Genomic DNA, 22,136 nt, shown 5'->3' on the forward strand with positions numbered 1-22,136 from the left:
AATCGATTGATCACTTTCGCGGTTTTAATCCGGATTATTTTAACTTTACCGCTTAATTCGTTGTTTTAATCTGAAGCAATTAGAAACTCGAATTAAATAATAACATTTGATGTATATACAAAGTGGCGCAGTATCCTTCTCCTTATCGAGATCGATTCGTCTCTATTCTCTGATAACCTAACCTCAACCTAACCTCAATCTGTTTTCTAATTTCTGTTACACAGGTTACGTTGAAAATGAAATCGATCACGGAATTAATTAGAAATTGTTATTTTATCGAATTTGTAGTTTACTTGCAGTGTTGTGCAAAACTTTGTTTAACTATTGAGCAGTAAATAGAAAATACAAATACTTCTTTCCAAATTTCTTAGAAAATCGATGTCATTCGAACGGTGCGAGAAACAATTTGTCTATTATTTCCTATTTACGAATGAAATTTTATTTTTAGTTCGAATTTAATTGCACGTTAATAAATAATTTTCGGTTCTTGCTGTGAAAAAGCCTGTTTAATTTTCTCACAACTAACCAACGCGATTAAAAATCACGAACTGTCGTTTACAGTAATGTTACACTTGTTAATAAATCATAAATAAAAATAAATAAAAATAACGAATACGACTGTAAATAACAATTAACTTGATCACATTAAACAATGCATTTAGAATCGTCCAAATAACAAATAATTTATCTCTGTTTTTCATTCGAACTTTCAAATAAACAATGCCTCTGTAAATAATTATTTACGTCAAGATTTATTCAATGACGCTCAACATTGTTTGCAAACGAACAATGAACGAAATGTGCAATTAATTGTTGTTCGATCGATCGGTATCGTTAAGCAAAGCCTATGGGCAAAGCGTCGATTAACTTAATTGCGAGGCCTAACAGATACAAATTTTAAGCTATTAATGGAAAAGATTTCGTTCTTTAGTCGAGTGGTTCCATCATCGGATTTCGATAATCCTCACGGGAAAACAATTTATTTGAAAGATGAATCGATCTCGATAAATCGTTTCCAACGTGAAATTATTTCTTAACTGTTTTATTTAAGAACTAGACGTGAAAATACATCTCGTGTTAACTATGGTTTTGTCGGAAGTTTCGTAAAAAAAATTCTTTCGTACACGGCATTAATCGAGCGAGCGCTCGATTTACTCCACTTTCTACGGTTTCACATGTTTATTAATTTTTTGTTGTCATCGGAAATGATAGGTGATTTTAAACTGATATGTATATAAATGTTTTGTTAAAATGTTATTATCAGTTATATATGTAGACGAATGGGAATTTCATAATTTTATTTAAACGTTAGAGGCGTTGTGTAAACATTTAGAGAAAATATATTAGTTCGTTACGAGTCTGTTAATTTTATCGATGTCCGATTTCTTTAGCTGCAGTAACAAAGAATATTCAACATTTGCATTATTCATAGTCGTTTTATTATATATTAATATATATATATATATATATATAAATATACATTAATTTAATGAAATATATCGATCGATCGTGTTGTGTAAGTGAAGAGGAATATCGATGATAAAATATTTGGGAGGAAATTTTACACGTAAGAAAATGAATCTAGCAATAAATTTTCTAAATTAGCGGTTAGTGAGTGAAATTACCGTGGAAGGTTCGCAACTTTGATCGTTCTCGGATGTCTTTATGTACTGCGACTGAAAATTATCGATGGGAATAATTTTCTTTCATTAACGAAAGTTGCCCGTAGAATCAGATGTACATCGATTGTCGATTAAAACCAGTTTCGAGCAATAAGATTTTGTATACAATTTATACAAAAATTTAGAAACGATTTTACCGAAACTGAATAAAACAAAATTGTTCGCGTTGTAAATTCGTACAGTCGGAAACAAAAATGACAAAAAAAAAAAAAGAAGAAAAAGAGAAAATAAGTGGACAAGTGGAAAAGATGGTTATCAATAACTTTAAAAATAGTATTGATCTTACATATATTTATATATGATTTATATAAACACCTGCCTAATTTATATAATATACCTATTATTATTACTTATTATTATTTATATTTTCAGGAGAGCAAAATCTTTTAACGAATTGTCAATCAATTGCTGGAGAACAAAAATAATAGTAGTAGAATTGACTGCACTGTTTCTCACTGAAATCTTTCTCATTACTTTTTGGACACACCCGGTATTAAACGCTATTCAGAACAAAAAAAAAAAAAAAAAAAAAAAAAAAAAAAGGAAGATATATATAGATATATTACAAAACACTAACAGGTACTGTAGATACATAGCTATCACTGCAAATTGGTCAGCGGTACTACATGTTGCTAGAAATTGTGTTTGGAATATTCTGCAATAGAAAATATATCTGCAATTTGTGAAGTTTCTATTATAATCTCTACTGACACTTTCCAATAATTTTTACCAAATGTATTCTATCATATTGCTTATCCAATGGAATCTCAATATCCAATGAACTCCACAAGTTGCCAATTGAATTACTTGAAGCCTTGTTGATAGACACTTAAGCAATTGAATATTTGAATCTTGAGGAAGCTTTTTACTTTTCTTGGCAGTGTGTCTGGGATCATTTTCTTGTTGTAGGATGAACACTTCCTTGAGACCAATTCTTAAGCCTGTCACTTTTAAATTTTCTTTTGTTATATCAGTGTACTTATGTGCATTCATGGCTGTATTTATAGATACTAAAATACCAATTTGATATGTCATGAGAAATTCCTTTATACCAGCGCTCCTTAAACTTTCTTCATTCCCATTTTATCTGGGCAAATTTGACACCATCTCTGTTGTGTACACAAAAATGTACATAAAGTAAATATACAAAAATGAAATATTAATCGATGATAAAGCAGAGAAGTTTAATTTCAAAGAAAATTTAATTTATGTTGTATTATATTACATTTATATTATATTTATATTACATTAAACATAAATTTAATTTAGAAGTTCTTTTTGATTGTTCTAAATTAAATTTCTTAATTAAATTGAAGTTCTTTTTGATTGTTTATTTTTATATGAAGAATTAAATCTTGGCTGGATATTTGGATATAGCAGAGCATTTTCACTGCCTCATAATTCCCTTACTCAACTATATACAGGATGGCGACCTACACTTTAAGAGGACCTACTCTAGTTCTATCAATGATGTACAGTCGCACTATCGGTGCAACAATTGGTTTGTTAAATTCCTAACTAGATTTTCTCTCTTCAAATATGATCTTTGTTTTCCAATTGCCTGTACACAAATTTTCACCACCCCATAATTCTGTTATGGTTAGTCTTACAATTTAAGAAGTTCTGGTCTGCACCATTGATGATCCACAATTTTTAATTTTAATTAAATTAAATTCATTAAATTGTTCTTTACAACTGCAACACAAATTGACATTCATTAGTGTCACATAATATTATTTTTTCCAGGAAGATATCAATAACTTTTTTACCAAAAGACAGACACAGTATGAGACATGGTTTGCAAAATACCAGATCTCTCAGCCTTCCATTCTATAGCACATCTTTCTGGTATTACAATCCTACTTAGTATACTACATATTCTCCTGTTGTTTGGACTTCACTTTGGTACTCCACTTTTGTCCCTAACATCCTTCTACTTATGTCTAAACCTATATCTAAATCTACATATTAGATCCTGTTAATCAGAACCACTCTATACTAAACTACTCTGATCTACACACTTTACTGTTAGATCAGGCACTTCTCTTGTCCTGTACCTTGTTCTTTATCGTCCTACTCAATCTTCCTATCTTATTTTCTTAATCAGCTCACAAACGTCTCTTTTTCTTCTTTGCTCAATAATTCTTCTATATTGCACTTATCTTCTGTATTTCACTCCTATTTTCCCACCTCCATGTCCTTGTGCAGATCTTCAATCAGTGCTTCAAGATGGCCAAGTTTTTCCCATGTAAAATACACCTTGCTTTCTCTTCAGTTTTGCAAAATCTGTTGCTCGCCTCAACATTCTGGCATCTCCCTCTTGCGACCAGCTGTTGGCTTGAACTGTTGGCTCATCCCTTCTTCTTCTTCACTTACGTTTGATGTCCTGAATAACGGAACCGGAAATGTCCTCTTAATCGACTATCTTATTTGTCAAACACGATTTTTCACAGTCAACTTACTCGCCATTCTTCTGCTTGTACGTTTATATTTATTATAGGTCTATGAATTTCAGTTATTGATTAAGAGGATATATTATAAATCAGATTTAAGTATGTAAGATTAGTACTATTTTAATGGAGCTTTATCGAACATCGTTTCTCCTATTTGTCCACTTTTGTTCCTGACCGTATATTTACTTGCCGTTAGATTTTTAAATAATAAATTTTTCCAAATCGTTTCGATATTATCTGACAGTTGCTTTCGATTTGAACTTGATTAATTATTGAACGATTCGATCGATTTCGACGTGCATTTCGTTTCCTCAATCAACGTTCACGTAACTCGTGAAGGAGCGATTATTTTCTATCGTTAGAGTTCTAATTGTTACACTTTTGATTAGTTGTTTTTTATAAGGCGAAATAATTTGTAAATAAAATAATAATAATAAATAAGGAGAAGAATAATAAGAATAATAATTAGGAGTAACGAAAGACAGAAACTTTTGTGATGGATGGTTACGTTAGTAACGGATAATTAACAAATAATTAATTAGGCTGAACTTTATTTTGCCAGACCAAGGATTATTGACTTTGTTTCTTGCAATCTCGTAGTTTTCGTCCTGTAGAATCTGGAAATGCAGCTTTAAGGCGCGGCAGCCATTAGTTCAAACGTTATGACTCTGTAAAACCGAGTATTTTTAGGTTATTCTACACCTTGCTTTGACGCCATATTGACTTCTATTACACGATTCGTCTAATGAATGTCGCTGGCTGTGAATAAATGCACGTGAATGGTGGCCACCTTATGGCGGGATTTTAAATCATGGGTATTGGATTATTTATTAATTGGGTTATTTATTAATTAGGTTCGGGTTATTCTTTAAGTTCGTCGTCCATTTAATAGCACAACAGTGACGTAACGACATTCAGCTGCTCATAAGTCTTCAACACGTGAGATTCACTCTTATTGTCCATTTTACAAACTGTCGAAATTTACCAGTATAGTAGAGAGAGAAAGATAATACAAAAAGTGGAAAAAATACTGGGCACATAGAAGTTTGAAACTACGAAGAAGCGACGGTGAATTTGATGCACTGTATGTGTAAACAGATAGTTGGAGATGTAAAAAAATCGATATTTTCAAATATCAACGGCACGATATCATATATTATAAAAAAAAAAAAAAAAAATAGAAAATGTTATACAAAAACGAAATACAAAATTTGGAGTAGCAATTAACGTCCGTAGAAAAATTGACAGTACGTCTAAGGCAGTTGCAGGATAATAAAATCCTATTTACGATATTTATAATATACATAAAATTGAATTAACTGAAGTAATTATGGGTCGTGAACTGATTAAATAAATAATTATAAAAAATTCAAGTGATTAAGCTAACCCTGTTCGTCACCAACGCGTTATCAGCAGTGAACCTAACCTAATTCAGATTATTATCGAGACGATAGGGAGAATCGTCGATGCTGTGCTGTTGTCGTTAAATGGACAAACTTCTATGAAAACGTGTAAAATATGTAAATTATATGAATGCTACTGTTGATACTAGTCTGATGCTGTTAGATAAGCGACGATCCTTGTACATGGGATTGGGCTGGGATCATTGCTACTAAAGTAGAAAATTTCGTATTTCACTGATCTTCTTAAAAAACAATTTTTAAATGGGAAGGGTCAAAAATGTATTAGTTTCTTCCAAAAAAAAAAAATTAATCTTCAACGAAGTTCAGTTGAATCCTCATCAGTGCAGGCCAATCGGTTGAGGAACAGAAGCAACATGGCGTCAATAAAAGGACGTGCAAAATACTTTTGCAATGCTGGTAATTTGTTATCCATCGAGGTGTCTCGCCTTAAAACTCATATTTATCGAATCCTTCGCGTGGAACATAGCCAGTTAGCAAAAGAAAAAAAGTTAATAATTGTCGATTCTGCGAAATGAAGTTCAGCCGTTAATTAACCTATCTCGGTAAGCTTTAATTATTGTTAATTATTGAATATTAGGTAACCGATAAATTAGTCATTGATCAACGAGCTAATTTACTTAGGGCAGAGAATTCATGGGACTTTTACTCTAGAGAAAATAGAATTCGCGCAGAGACGAATGTGTTAGCCAGCTGGCGAGCTATTCCTTGTGATTTGAATGGGGAATAACGGGCTGGCTGATCGTATGGTTAAGCAGTTACCAAAAATATCTTCTCTCTGCTCTGTGTCCGCCGTGCAACCATAGGCCACATACGCATAGATGCACACCAACAATTGGTCGGCAAGATTAAATAAACAAATAACAATCTGGATTCCATGAAAACGCGATTCTATCAGAGCGGTGGGTCGATACTGAGAATCACCGAAGGCAACGGTTTTAATTAATCGGTTTTTGTCGGCCGAAATACTCGAACGTAAATTCAAAACTCGATCGAACATAATTGAAAGTAAAAACTGAAATGTTTCTCGACTATAGTTTAGAAATTTATTAATGAATTTTAAATTATCGAGAGAATGTTAGAAAGGCGGAGGGAAGGGGGAAATATAACTTTTTTTCGACCTGACAGGTAGGAAACGCGCGATTGTTTCTTGTTGAACAAAAGGGCAAAAAAAAAAAAAAGAAAATGCCGAGGGAAAAATTGGGAAATGGGGCGTGTGTGCGTGTGTGAGAGGAACAACAAGAAATTTATAAAGATATACGAATAATCTAGATACCAGATAACGAGATGACATACTCCATGCCTTACATAGAATTATCTAAGCCTAAGTAGATGTATCTATATAATTAGTCATATTAATTGAGATAAATTACGAGAACGTCATGGTCAACAAAGAATCGAGAAATCGAGCATATGCACAAATCAGTTTCCGGGGATAGATCTTCGAAATTAGAAGTTTTATCTTCTTTCCTTTCCTAAGTGTTTTCTTCATATTTAACAGAATAGCTAATTGATGTTGTAACGTATCACGTTGCGTTAACAGATACGTTTACATACTTTTTATTTTTTCTTCTTTTTTTCCCTTTTCATATGATTTAAGATGGATATCAGAAAGATCGAGAGTATTGAAGTTTGCACGACCTGGGTTGTCGCTATTCACACTGTTACACTTAGCACCGATGCGTTTAACGCAGATTGAAGCTTCTAAGAAACAGCCTCGTCCAGAAGTGAAAGAATTCCGACGTTCCGCCGGCTTTGCAGCTTGTTTCCTCAAGTCTGAAGTGGAATTTACATGGTTTCACTTTGGCGGAACACGACCGATGAACGCTGCTTTCATTCTCGAATGAGCCACGAATGGAAACAAGTTCATCTGCGATGTTTCCCCAAAGTGAAACAGTGTAAATTCGGCTTAAGTGTAAAGCCCCATATACACTTGCAACATGTTGCATGCATCGAGTCTTAAGTTTCATGACACGTGTTACAAGTATGTAATTAAATCTCGATGGGTAGACATCAGAAGCAACTTGTATCGATACAGGAACCTAACCAACAACACAATAATTCAATCTTAGTTGGCGACCATAACCTTATTGGGACACAAGTTTCAACGTGCAGAGGGCATCACCGATTTAACTTACTTAATTTACAGCAGATTCATTATCATCGTACTTTTGGCTGAACTTTATCCAGTAGATGTTGAGAAACAGGGTGACCCATACGCAAATAATTTCCATAATCGATCGGTCCGTTCGTTTTTAGTTCCATCAGCAACGCGAGGTTAGGAAACCCGTTTCTTTCAATTGGCCATCTTCTTGCGCGTTTCTTTTTACATTTTTAAGTTTCTATCTTTTTACAATGAACGGACCTCCTATTGTCGATAGCGATACCGGAGTTGGAAAATAATCAGACACGTCGAAACACATGTTGCAACATTGGCATCAGGCTATAAATTGAGAAGAATCGACAATGTAGAGGCGAAGTGAAACTGAACAGATTTCGTGAAACCTAGACATCGACGTATCGAAACATGTTTCAACGTGAATTTTAACGGTGTGGATAGCGATAGAAAGAATTGTAAAATTCTGTGATTGTATTTGTAAAAAAAAAGAGTGTTACTTATTGCCTTTTTGCAACTTTTAAAAAATTTCTATCGTATCGTACAAGCTACGTACATTAATTCTGACTGATTAATTCTCATTCTAATTAAAGGTATATTCGAAATTGAAAATAATCGGAGGATGTTTCGAATGAGAAGAAAAACGAACTTTATCTCGAAGTTAACGAGAAAAGGGACGATGAGAAGGGTTGTGATTTAAAACTCGTGTGATCGTTTAGAGGAATATTTTCATCGACGATTTACCATAAACAAGTGCACGATAGTTGAAAATATTTATATACCTTTAGACTCCAATTGTTACTTACAAAAAAAAAAAAAAAAAAAATCGTCGATGGGGGGTTTCGGTAAACGAGCGAATTGGTCAATGTGATCCGCGGGTTCGTTGTTGACCGAGCATTTTTCTTAATGAACTTACATCCCTAATTAGAGTGGAAAGTGGCGCTGATTAACTGGACATCAGCTCGGAAATTGAAAACTCGGTGGATTCTAAATTTTGTTCGTACGGTGTTTGTCGATAGAGCTAAGATTCTCGTAAACATCCGCGAAAAGAGATGTATATTTTCTCTTCGAGCGTTTATATTAAACTTCGTCGATTTCTCTTTCACGTCGTATATTTTCACTTTTAACTTGATCCATTAGCTGTGTACATTTCTAAAACCGAATGACTTAACAACTTCCTGAATAGCGTCGTTGGCAATAAAAATTAATAAATCTGTCGAACGTGAAAACAAAGCGTCTGTAAAATATATTCGTGGCAAAGTTTCCGCAGTAAATCACGGTTAATCACGGATTATCGTACGCGACGTATAAGTGATGCGTTGATAAATATATTCCTTAAAATACTGATTTATTTCCCCAAAGAAAAACTTCTATATAGTTACCGTGTGATAAAACAGATAGAGATAATAAATATTTATTAACTATAACATTGTTTATTTATACGAAGGAAATATTTTGAAATCCTATTCTTTAATCATTAATTTATTTCTTTATTATTAATTCAAGTTCTCTGATATACTTAATCGCAAATAACATACGAATGCGTGATCGAGACAAGTCACTAGTATGGAAATAACGTTGAAAGAAACAATATTTTTTTTTTTATTTATTTATAAATAGATGAACATATATGATATAGTTGACCGGGAACGAACAATTTATGAATTTTTTTTATCGTTTATTCTGTCTAATGTCAGGTATATGAAATTGATTGAAAATTGAGAAACTGTTGTCGATGACTTATTTATTCCTCTCGAATAATTAAGTGATGGCGAAAAAATTCTCTTTTGCCCTAAATCTTTGAACGTTTCTTTCTTAATGGCGAAATGCGATTTGATTACTATCGAAGAACTAAATCTACTACTATTCATCTTTATCGATAAGAATACTATTATTTAAGTAAAGGTTATGTAGACATTCTGGAAATGGTTGTTCACTCGCATGTATATCCGTATAAGTTGATCGCATATACCGGTGCTTCTCAGCCACGTGATAAAACCAATTTTGCGTTTGATATTCTTGCAGTAAAACTCAATTTCCATCTGAATCGTTGGTTGAGAAACGCTAGCTCGACTTCTCTCCATCTTACTGCTACTGTATTTTCTTATTTCTGGTAGCAATGGAAAATACAAAATTTCCCAATGAAATTGTACGATTCAATGAAAAGTTAGGTAAAACTGTTGTTTAGGGCACCCAGGATATATGTTATCAAGATCATGTGTCATGAGTGGCCTTGGAAAGATTTTAGACATTGCTCGTTGTTCCTTAAAAAATTACGTCCATGATACTTTGGTCCACATTAATTAAGGTTAGAGTTAAGTTAAAGTGCTCAAACCTGACCTAAACCTAGTTATGACAACGTAATTAAGAGACTCGTGGGTAATTCTCACGGTTTACCCACGCTTTTATTAATTTCTCCATGTTGACCATGGCATTTATGCGTTTCTTCCTTTGATACGAAAGAGATTTAGGTTAGGTGATGGCTCAAACTACGCAGCCAACAATGAAATTCCTAACCTAAATCTAAACAAAACTTTAAATGTGGGAATATTAGTATAAAACATGTATATACATTGTATATACATATACAGATGAAATGTGAACTCACTGTTGAAAAATATAAGTTTTACTTACGAAAGCTATTTTGTTAGTAGTTTTTTTTAACAAACAACGAGATACGATTAGAAGTTTCCAAAGGTCACCGAAGAGGATGACCTTGATAACATATCGTTCTCTCGCTGCAACAATGACGTAGTTCAATATTCGTAGTTTTTGAGTTATTGGTACAGAAAAAACAGTTGTTTCTTGTACTTTGTGCTGGTGGAGTCGTGCAAGTGAACTTCGAGAATTCACCGCGCGAGGGCAGCTGTGTCGCTATTGCATCACCACGACACTATAGCAGTTCAGGACATTCAAATCTAAAATTGTGATTTTTAGGTTGTGTCATTGTTTGCAGCAAACGAACGATATGTGAAGGACAAGATCATTGAAGATGGACTGCCGGATAACAGTTTTACCAGAGCTAGAGTTATAAAATTGCGTAAAAAAATAGAATTGGTTTGAACAACAGAAATTGTAGCGATATTCAGAGAAACTGAATGGAGTCGAAATATTTGCGTCATATGGGTGAACTGAGAAGCTTTATTTGCCGAAAATTGGTCAAATATTTCCATCAAGTTTAGTTTGATATTGTATATGTTGAAGCTACTGTGAATTAAAGTGTAAACAGTTACCTAGAAATTCTACGGGCTATCGACGATAGAATTAAACTGCCAATCTATGTTGCAAAATATTTCGTGCACATAAGTCTATGATAATCTGTACAACGAAACGATGTGATTTTAATAATTACATTACGCGGAGAATATTTTGCAAGATGTGGCAGTAGATCGAGATATTGTATCTTTCAAACAAACTTGTGTATTTATCCGTGTTTTTTTTTTTTTTTTTTTCTAACGGCGATACGAAGCGTTTTTGGACTTATCCGCATGAAAATTGTAAAAGCTGATGGATAAGAGGAATACGGGACGTAAGAGTTGATTTACGTAAGAGAAGAAATAATAAACTTGAAGTGATGGCGATACCGATGGTCTTCTCTCGAAAGCTAAAAATGTAAGAGAAATAGGTACCGAGAGGAGCGCCCGCGGTTGTGATAAGCTATTAGCTAAGTTACGATTAGTAGATTTACTAATTGATTAATTAGATGATCGTCCTAACCGGTTAGTGCGGCTTCATTGTCCTGATTTGTTGTTTGTCATTTCCTTTATTCTTTCCTGTGTTATTTTTAATAAATTCACGGATTATTTTGTTTAAATGCCTGTCTGTTTATTTATTTATCCCCTTTTATCGTTCCTTTTTAATACCCTGAAGCGTGTGCGACGAAACACCTGAGTTAAAACAAATACAGTAGAACTCTGTTTATATGAACCTATCGGAGAACAAATTAGTTTATATAACCAGGTCGTCGGTATGGTAGGAATCCACCATTTCTTCCTACCATCTATGATTTTTCGTTCAGTTAATAGGAATGTTCATATAAGAGGATTCCACGAAACATACGCTCTCGAATACGTAATAATATTGCAAATCTGTATCGACTGCGATACATGGATGTGTGTCACATAACACGTGCCCCTGCTGTTTATATCCTAAAGGCGCGTATACACTGATAGAGTTCGTCCACATACATTGTTCGCCGATAATTATAAAAAGATGCATGTAGGCTGCTCTACAATTAGAAATTTGTTGGAAATGGAACACACAGATTGTCGAAATCTATCTTTGTACAAATATAACCATCACCAGGTCCTTGCAAGTCCCTTTCGACAACGAAGACGAGTACCCTAAACTTTATAAATCCTGATTTTTAAATAATAAATACATACGTATGTACTGTTTCGGGGCCGAATATCATAAAAATATAAATAATTAATATTATAACGACGAAGAAATTTTTCTACCATAAAATACAACCATTGATAAGATAAACATCTGCCAGTGTGGTATAGGCTTTAGGTTAAGCGCGCACTAGCGACAATTTGTCACGCGATAGTCTTTTCGCTTACGAGAAGGGCATTCGTTTATACGGACGTGCGCGCATTTGACGACACGACCGTAGAACTTTTTCATTATTACAAGAAGAAGAAATGGAACTTTTGATTGATACGACTGAGAGTGACAAATTGTCGCTAATGCAGACCTAGCCTTGTTGGTAGACGTTTACATGAGGCCCGATGCAGACGAGCGACATTTTTCGGCACGATGTCGCTGTGATCGTATATCTGTCTTCGTTGTCTTTGGCGGAAAAAATTGGAGAAACAAAGGACAACACACGTTCGTACTGACATCGTGCGGATAAAAGTTGCTCGTCTGCAACAAGTGTAAGTGGATTGACACTCGGCGACAGTTCAGATGAATAGGAGTTCAACTAAAGTTCGGATAACCAGACAGTGCTAAAATTTCGTTCATATAAACGGAGTTCCATTGTAGTCAGTGTAGTTCTTGGTGAAAATAGCGAAAATGGATTTTACCTCATTTACAAGAGAACTTTCGACTTGCGGAAAAAGGGCGAACGTAGATTCGGGAACTTCTCAGTTTGAAGTACGCGAAGATTATCGACAATAATTTTGTAAAGTAAAGTAATTGAGGAAGGAGCAGTTAACGATCTACCGAATCGGGAAGTTCTTCAAAGGTTTTTTGTCCTCGATCGTTTTCTTTTTTTTTTTTTCTAAATAAATAATGGCGCAACAGTAACAGCAGTATTAAAACTAGGAAACACATCGAATTTCCAAATAATAAACGTTAAGCACACTTAAATGAAAAAAATTATGTGAAGGATAAAATTTAAACATATATATGTACCTACACATCTACATACGCGTTAGGGTAATTGGACCTAATACGATAAAGTAATTGCACCTAATATGATAGAGCAACTGCATCTGATTTGAGGTTAGGTTGGGTTTAGCTTCCCAAAAAGAAAAACATGCTTTTCTCGGATGAAATTAACGTCAAAGCATGACAAAGTTTATACACATTCGTATGTTAATAGCTTTTTTATCAACTGCACAAAAACTGCAACTATACACAATTTATCAAATAGTGATATCTAACACTAATTATGGCCATTTATATATTTTTTGAAAGTGAATACATCCATTGATGTATTACATTGTCATTTACTATCTTGCTTTACTAAATCTGAAGGATAGATATTTGAAGGAAGTGGTGCCTTTTTAATTTTTTCTGTTTCTCGGAGATCTCCAGGAGATGCGCTACGAGTCGATTGTAGCGATGAGTTTGCAGTGGCGATTAACATCAGTTGCCAAGTTAGGTAACTTCTTTCTTTATGGGGATTCCTTGTGAGAATATCAGTTTCGTTGTTGATTGGACGGTTTGAAACATACTAATCTGCATTCGTAATGACTCTTAGCTTTCTAATATTTTGCCAGCTATGAGTAATTTTAAAGTTGGTGTCAGAGGCGGTGTCCCACAGAGTTGGCTGGCTGTTAATAGCTAACTACGCAAAAGTTTTAGTGTCTTGAAATCAAGGTAGAGAATTTAAAAAAGATAGTTTAAGAAAAAGTTTAAGGAAATGGCACCTAACATGGGACACCTAGGAAAGTAAAGGAATCTCAGGAAGCTTTTATCTTTTTATGAGACATGAACATTTATTTAAATAAAACAAACAAACATCTTCCATTTTTTTTTAACTTACACACGGAGACCACGCGGAGGACGCAGCCGAGGTACATCGTTCGTCATCCCAATAAAAACAGCGAAAAAACTAAACCCATTTTCCACTATCATCGCCTCTTTTGTAATCGCTGACACCTAACCTACGTGTAATTCCGTGTCGCGAGTAACAGTATTACTTACTGTTGATTTTCATGATGATTTTACTGTTCCATATTACGTACACTCTACGTGCTCTACATTAGGCACATACGTATTTCGCCAGAAAACTAATCATTACACTAGGAAGCAGATAAATTTCACGGTAAATTTCGTTTCAAGAAACACGTTCTTTTTAATTTGCCTGCAGTGTTCTCTTCCTTTTGACGAAATATTTTACGCTTTGCTGACTGATGTCGCTAGTTACTCGGCCAGATATTGCAGTGTATTCCATATTAGGCGCTGCTTCCATATTAGGTACAGTTACTATATTCCATACAGGACAGGATTTACGCGTGTCGTATGTAGTATTACGTTTCATATACATCATGCCAATATGGCGTCAACATGCTATGAGAGGCCAACTTATCATAACAAATACTGTTGTTGTTCGTTCCCGCCATAAACGCTGTACGCGTATTTACGATAGAATTATTTGCCAAGCGTTCGAATCGAATTTCATCGTGAGAAAGGGGCACGTTTACGATATCAGATTTTACATTTGCATAATTTCCGTCTATTCGTTGAACGAACGAAAACTACGTTTAAGAGAAAACGATTATTCTCCGATGAAAAAAAATTCCCCTCGACGAATTTTGGGATAAGCAATCTGGGATTGCGTACGTTTAATGATAAAAATAGAATTAAAAATAGGAATAACAGAAATCGAATATAATTCGATTGATAAAAATGTTGGATTTATGCATTCGTGAAAAAATCGATTGGCTTCGTTTCGAACGTGCTGTCGCGAGGTCTTCTAACACAAATGGAATCAAATCGCTACGAAAGACGAACAATTCCGGGTTATGTTTTACAGGTATGAGAAAAATAACGGTTTCATTACGTTTAATTTAACAGAGTTCATCGAGTTTTTCATTCTATCCGTGGATTATAAATTCGAATAGATTTAATTAAAGAAATTTAATTAAATTTTCATTTGATTTCGTCTTAATTAAATTTTGGATAGATTTAATTAAAGAAAATTGCTGATTTTAGTACGCACAGCAACAGCGAAAAATTCCTCAGATCTTAAAGGTTCATGTCACTCGTCGTGGCAGAAAGTCGATCTTTCCGCCGTGAAGTGTAATCTCTTATTTACGGAAATTAAACAACACAAACGAGTTCCTTGGCAAAGCACTATATTGTGACAACGTGCGCGAAGAAATAGAACCTTTCGTTGTCAAGAATATCGATTTTCGTATGCATAGTCTAATACCAAGAACCGTGTGAGACTTCAACGCTGCAGGAAGGACGATTAACCTGCCAAACAATATGAACAGTGTGTTAAATTCAGAGGAAAGTTAATAAATTTTAAATAATACTGTTATTTGCATCAAAACTAACGAGAAAAAGAAAAATAAGAAATTTTAATGAAATAGTATATCTGTCCCAATTACACGCAAAAATAAGTATAGTACATGAACTACTTTGTAGGTTAGAAAGGAAAATTGGAATGAAAAAATTCTGTCGAAATAACGCAGTGAGGGACAATAGAAAATTTATAGGATAAGCAGACAATAATAAGACAAAAGATGTTAGAATCTTAGAAAAAAAGTCCTAATTGACAGGAATAATTAGATTCGTGAAGTGCTACAATTCTAGAAAAATTAGTTATAATTGACAGGAAAAATGAGTTGATAAAAACTCTACAATTTTAGAAAACAAAGTTATAATTGATAGGAGTACTTCAGCCATTCAAACGCTATAGGTTTGAAAAAAGGAGTTATAATTAACAGGAATAATTAAATTATTAAAAGACTACTAACGTAGATGACTCCTAATGTACCAATGTGGTAAAAAATGTTCAATGCTTCAAACTTATCAACATGTGCAGTTACATATACTATACTTATATAATGTAGTTATTATCGAAGAAAAATATGAATTTTGAACTATACTTCAGCCACCACTATATACGCTACATCTTTATATGAATTTACAAATTTCACATACAAAAATGTTTCAAAATATATAAATCTTATTTTGTCTGCTTGTCGCCACTACTTTTGACATCAAGTAATCTGTTAGATCGTTGTTGTTACAATTAAAATGACCAAATTCTGACTAAAAGTTTCAGTATGTGTCATTTTATCGGAAACAACATTTATCAATCAAAGCGTGAGTCTATTAAATACCCATTGACCGTCATTTACATATCTCTTTAAAAATTATGCGCTTTCGGATGCAAGAAAACCCTTGACAGCGTTATTTACATTGTACGTATCTATTTATTAAATGGTATATTTATTCCTCAACTTGGGGTATGTAGTATAGTATAGTATTTAAGTCCACACATATTTGGTCACACGATACATCATTGGAAAGCTCATGAGCAGAGCAGTCCAACATGAATGGCCACAGCTACCACAAATATCCCATTCAGAAAATGTAAACTGAAATGTGGAAACATTAGCTTAGGTGGGCAAAATTTATTTGATGCAATTGTGTATACAGCGATACAACATTACTGTTATATAATATTATAGCAACAACCGCACAAAAATCAGCGATAGTTACCATCATGAAGCATCTAACAGATGGCGCAGAATGTCCATCGACGAATATTTGTGTGCATAAACGAATTGCCGTCAGTCGTATGTGACATAATCTTCCTTGAATTTTGGTGGCGAGACTGTTAAAAATTTGCAATTTTCTCTTCTTCTTTTTTTGTATAAAAAATATACCCCAACCTAACTCCAACATGACCCCAATATAATCACAACATAACCTCAACCTAACACGTGAAATAACAAATGTACCTAAATGAAATTTGCGAAAGGAACGCGTTTTTTAATCGTATGCTAAATTAACTTATATTTGCTGAATGGGAGATTTGCAGTAGTCGTGACTAGCTTTGCTAGACTTCTTTGCTCATTAGCTTCTTAATGATGGATCGTACGATCCAATAGGCGTGGGTCTATAGAATATAGTGCTGCGCAGTCTGGTGTAAAAATGGATCTTTTAATTGTACGCGAAGGAAACCTATAACGTTCATTAATCATCGTGAAGAATCCATTTATCTTATTCTTTCTTCCATGAAGGCTTGTAAATGATGAGAGACTGTTATATACCGCGGACTTAATTTACGTGCACCATCTAATCCTACAACGACGTGTATTAAACGTGATTAAAGTCTTTAGACTATCATCGGTAACTTCCTTCGATCGCTTGTGATTTATCATTGGTGTCCGTATCTTCTTATTCAAGATCTCTCGCTAATAACAAATTGTACGTTCATTTATTGTACTTTTGGACGAAATATTTTATAAGCTCATACTTTTTGCTCATTATAATATTGTAACTATTTCGCGATACGTCTAACCATTATACATTATATTCTGCAGTGCAGCACTGTATTCTCTAGGTCCACGCCCATTGGGTCGTACGACCCATCATTGGGAAGCTGATGAGCAGAGAAGATTTCGTAAGATTTTACATCGTTAAGAATTTGGTCATTTCACACGCAACGACCTAGTATTTATAATAATTACTAATTTATAGGGTTCAAAGTAGAGTAAAAAACTACAATCAATTATGGTCATCTTCCTCGTAATCAAACGAAGTTTTTATTGTACAGGTTAATCTGATATAATAGTATACATTGATGTGCTGAAAATCGTGGTACAATGGAAATCGTACAAATCGAAAATCACATGCAAAAGTGAGTCGAAAACGTAATCATTTTTTCATACAACGTTTTCAAGAAAATCGACTATGAATTTCCATTAAGTATACGTGCGCTTGAAGAGCAACGAGGTTATACAAAATTTTGGCTTGTACCAGAGAATAAAGAGATACAAGAAATTCGTTCAATCGACTCTCCTTATCTCTTACTTTTTGGCCGATATTGTCGATAATAGAAGTTTATACCATAAAATCTTAGTTCATCTTCATGTATGTATTTTAAAAAAAGAACAGCAAAACAAGTAATAAAATAAAGTAAAGAGCTATTTATCTTAGGAAATTAATCTTTGTTCTATGTATTTCAGAAGGGAACATAAATATTAATAACAGCAATTTAAACAATGAAATTAAATAAAAAGATGTTCATCTTAGGAAATTTATCTTTGTTCTATATATTTAAAGAAAAGAACATAAATATTAATAATAGCAAAACAAGTAATAAAATTAAATAAAGAGCTGTTTATCCTAGGAAATTTATATCTTATCTTTGTTCCATATATTTCAAAAAAACAACATAAATATTAATAACAGCAAAACAAGTAATAAAATTAAGTAAAAAGCTGTTCATCATATTACATTCGATGTCCGCTTTTAATTTATTGACTATAATTCTGCTACATTGTTCATTGCGGTCCCATTGAGATTACCAACACCGATTTCGTCAGCAACAATTCGCCGACACCAGACTGGATCAACAACAATGATAGTCGACACAGAATTTAACTAATTGCAGAGTTTGGTTTAGAGATCACAGCACATATTATGAACAACTTTGTTCACCTAAGGAATATGTACCTCGATCATTATTGTTTGGTTGACAGTATCGGTTAATATTGACGTCGGATAACATTGCTGTCGACGAAATTATCATCGTTGAAACCTCACGTGGAACAGGTCCGATATTGATGAATTGTAATTGTATGAGAACAGTATCAGTGAAATCCGTATCGGTGATTTCTCAATGGAATCCATTGCAGAGGTTTAAAGCTACCAGGACTTGTCGAAATTATAAAAATAAATAAAAATTTTTAACAATATCATCTTTGTTTCTAATGACCAGGAACTGAATGAGTATGAAAAAACAACAATAAAATACTACAATGAAATTTTCTTATTTCTTCCGATGAATATGTACTTGTACAATCGATAAACCTTTAAGATCTTGGGTCATTTTGTCGAATATTTTATATGTTAATTATATCAGATTAATTACATTAATTATTAATTATTTAATTTAATAATCTAATAATTAATTAACTAGATTAGATTAGATTAATTATATTAGTCCTGCCCCATCCTACAACATTAATAATCATACAGTCCGTCTCTGAGGACCCTTATTCTTCTGTATATGTGAACTCTTCTTGCATATTGCCCCATTCATAATGTGTCACCCTCTATTTTTCACCATTTTCAACATTGTCTCTCCTTCTCAACATCCCCTTCTTCATTTCTTCCTATTATCCTTTCAATTTTTTCTCATGCATTTATCTTCTGACTCACCTGTACACAGTTCCATCTCTTCCTATTCTTCAATTGAAATCTTGTCATATAATTCAAATCAGCACCTTGTCTTTCACTTGCCCTTAGTTCAGACGTTTTACAACTCCTCTTCTACGCTCATTTTTCTATCTACAAGTTCTTGTACTTCATGACATCTGTCTATTAGTTACTAGTCTCCTCCTTCATTCCTATTTATAATAGGAATTTTTATTATTTCATATATTATTTCATATTAGTTTTATTATTTATTGTAATTATCTATCTATAATAGGATTATTTCCCTAGCATTCCCTTTCTTTCCTACTTTCACCCTTAGTTCCTCTTTAGTTTTACCCTTGTTCCCTCACATAGACCTTGCAATTGTCTTTCTGTCTTTACCCTTCATCCTTCCTTCTGACTACTTTGGCCTTTGCTCCCTCCAAATTCTTCTGTACGTATGCCATTGCGTCTAGACTCTTCCACTTTCCATCATCTTTACCTTGTTGCTGTTGCTCCTTTTTATCTTTGATCCATGGGATGGAAAGTATCTTCTTTAAACTCTGCCATCTCTTCACTTCCATCCATGTTTCTATCAAATCTTCAAAGTCTTCAAGTTTCTGTCAAACTAATAAAACCTCTTTACAAAATCTTCAAACCTGCTGTCCTTTTTCTCTGTTCCTATGTGGCAGAACAATAACCTGCTTTCTCTTTCCTTTCTCCATTCTCTCTGCACTCCATACGTTCCCTTTTTCTTCATTTTCTTCCCTTTCCACTCTCCTCTTTTCATCTGTCTTTCTTGGTCCCTGAGGCTACTTCAGAAAGATCTTCCTATGACAGTTACACGAATTGTTCGTCTTTATGCCATTTGAACCAACAATCTAGATCTTCGAAGAACGTTCTACCTAAAATATTTGCCAGATCTTTCGATTGATTCTGCTTGAAGGACGTGCAGTTGTGTATAGGTCTAGCGCTTTTTGCCACGTTACAGAGGACATGGAACACGGTGAAGTTTTAACACGTTTTCTTTTTCCTTGTTTTTCTTTCTCATTACTTGTTTACGTTCGAGAGATATTTGCCGGTACGTGCTTAAAACGCGGACATTTTTCGAAGCAACGGTATATACAGTTCAAGTGTATCTTTGAACATTTCAACGTTCTATGCTTCGGCTAATATCTTAATTAAGTGATGCGTAAACTAACGTTAAAAGATTTTAAAGCCACGTTCAATCGACAGATTCTCAGCAGTGTTAGACGAACGTCGGATCGTTTTACATTGTGATCCTTGTTCATCCTTAATATTAATATACGTCAATAACTTTAATATCTTCTGTTCTATGAATTAGACGGTTCTTGAGGCTTTATTATTTGATTAAAGTCTTACCTGTTTAATATCGATGGTTAAAAATTATCTTGAAATGTTATTAACGCAAACTGACCATAGCTTCTTCGATGTTACTAGAATGTTCTGTAATGCAGCGTCTATAACGTAAGAAGCTTTTTTGTACCATCGTGTCATTCAGCGCCATTTCTCACAATATCCCAAGTCAATGCACGAAACAACAGCAATAAAGATGATTCTTAAGCGGTCATTATTCGATATTGTTAATGATAGTTATACAAATAAATCGAGCTGTGAACATTGGAGGGAATTAACGAGTCGAGAAGTCGCTCGCTTCGTTTTAACTTGAGAAAATTTCTTAACGCTCGTATCTGGGGAAAAGATTATTTTTTCATTATTTAAATAGTCGAGAATAGTATGGACTCGCGTAACAATACACTGTAAGATATCGTTTCGGGAATTTCCTCTCGCTGTTCGTCTTTGCAAAAATTATAGTTCTTCTGGTGTCTTTCGATGGGAAAAGAATGCCGAAAACTTCCATTCCGCGGTCTAAATCAGCAACGTGTATTTGGAAACGTCAGTTCTCGCTTAAAGTACAAGTAAAAGCGAGCGAGAGGTTAGGACGTTTCCGACGTCAGGACGGTCGTCAACTAAACAGTTGTGTTGCGTTCCGTATTTTGTCACATCGTCGAAACGGTGAGAGTGGCAGCACTAGAAAGGGCAAAGAAGAACGATAATTTGCAGGGCTCGAGAAATGATCGTTCAACACGATAATACCAGGTAATTGTGATAAAAGTATAAGAGAAGCGTGAGGCAGAGAAAAAGGCAAAGATTACCAATATTAATTAGTTAATTAATGAACACATAGCGAAGTAGATAATTTTTTTAGATGATCAAGAAAATAAATTACAGGGAATATTTATACATACGCGTGCGTACAGGAAAAAAAAAATATATATATATATATTATAGTTGCACGCGTGCATGTGTAAAGTAAATGAAACGAGACGAGAATTTTATCCACGAAACAGACAAGTGATTAATATATAATTGATTTAAGGGCTGTATTAACCGACACACAATTAGAAAACGATAGAGAGATATACAGTATGATTAATTAATGAAACATTAGAATAACTATTATACCAATTAATTAATTGGATGCATACATTATGCGTGTATACATTAACAGCAGCAACGTATGTACTTGTATACATAAATAATAATACAATATTATTATTATAATAATTATTATATATTATACATATAAATATATTATATTGTATACACATTAGTGAATGTTCAATGTTGAAATAAAATGCATATACGTTGTTTACACCATATACGTCTATTTGCTCGCCTATTATTTCATTCCTTCGAACGTACAACTTTTACGTTGTTTTTTTTACGTTCGTCTAGTAGCTTTCCAGTCCAGTTCCTGCATCCATCGGTTCATACGATCCAGTTCCATAATTGGAGTAACGCGAACAATGTTTTCATTCCAGTACAGTAACGTCATTCCGGTAAGTATTCCCAACGACTGGATCGAAAGAGCATTTTTCAATTC

At 33.8% G+C, this 22,136-nt stretch overlaps 1 protein-coding gene across 5 annotated transcripts in view; it reads left to right on the top strand.

Moving 5' to 3' along the window:
• Positions 1-22,136, top strand: part of LOC122577053 (zinc finger and BTB domain-containing protein 12-like) — a 110,093-nt gene that overhangs the window by 75,096 nt on the left and 12,861 nt on the right. The window contains exons 9-10 of one of the 5 annotated variants that reach the window (XR_006320027.1): positions 17,410-17,959; positions 18,055-21,937. The exons of 2 other annotated variants lie outside the window; for them this stretch is intronic. Coding sequence is in view for 2 of the 3 variants with exons in the window: in XM_043748142.1 (XP_043604077.1) it covers positions 17,410-17,509 (100 nt within the window). In the remaining variant the exon portion in view is untranslated. Of the gene's footprint in view, positions 1-17,409; positions 21,938-22,136 lie in introns of those variants that run through there. 2 more of the 5 variants (XM_043748144.1, XM_043748142.1) reach the window with 2 other exon arrangements.

The sequence above is a fragment of the Bombus pyrosoma genome, linkage group LG17 (genome assembly GCF_014825855.1).
Source record: "Bombus pyrosoma isolate SC7728 linkage group LG17, ASM1482585v1, whole genome shotgun sequence".
NCBI classification, from domain to species: domain Eukaryota; kingdom Metazoa; phylum Arthropoda; class Insecta; order Hymenoptera; family Apidae; genus Bombus; species Bombus pyrosoma.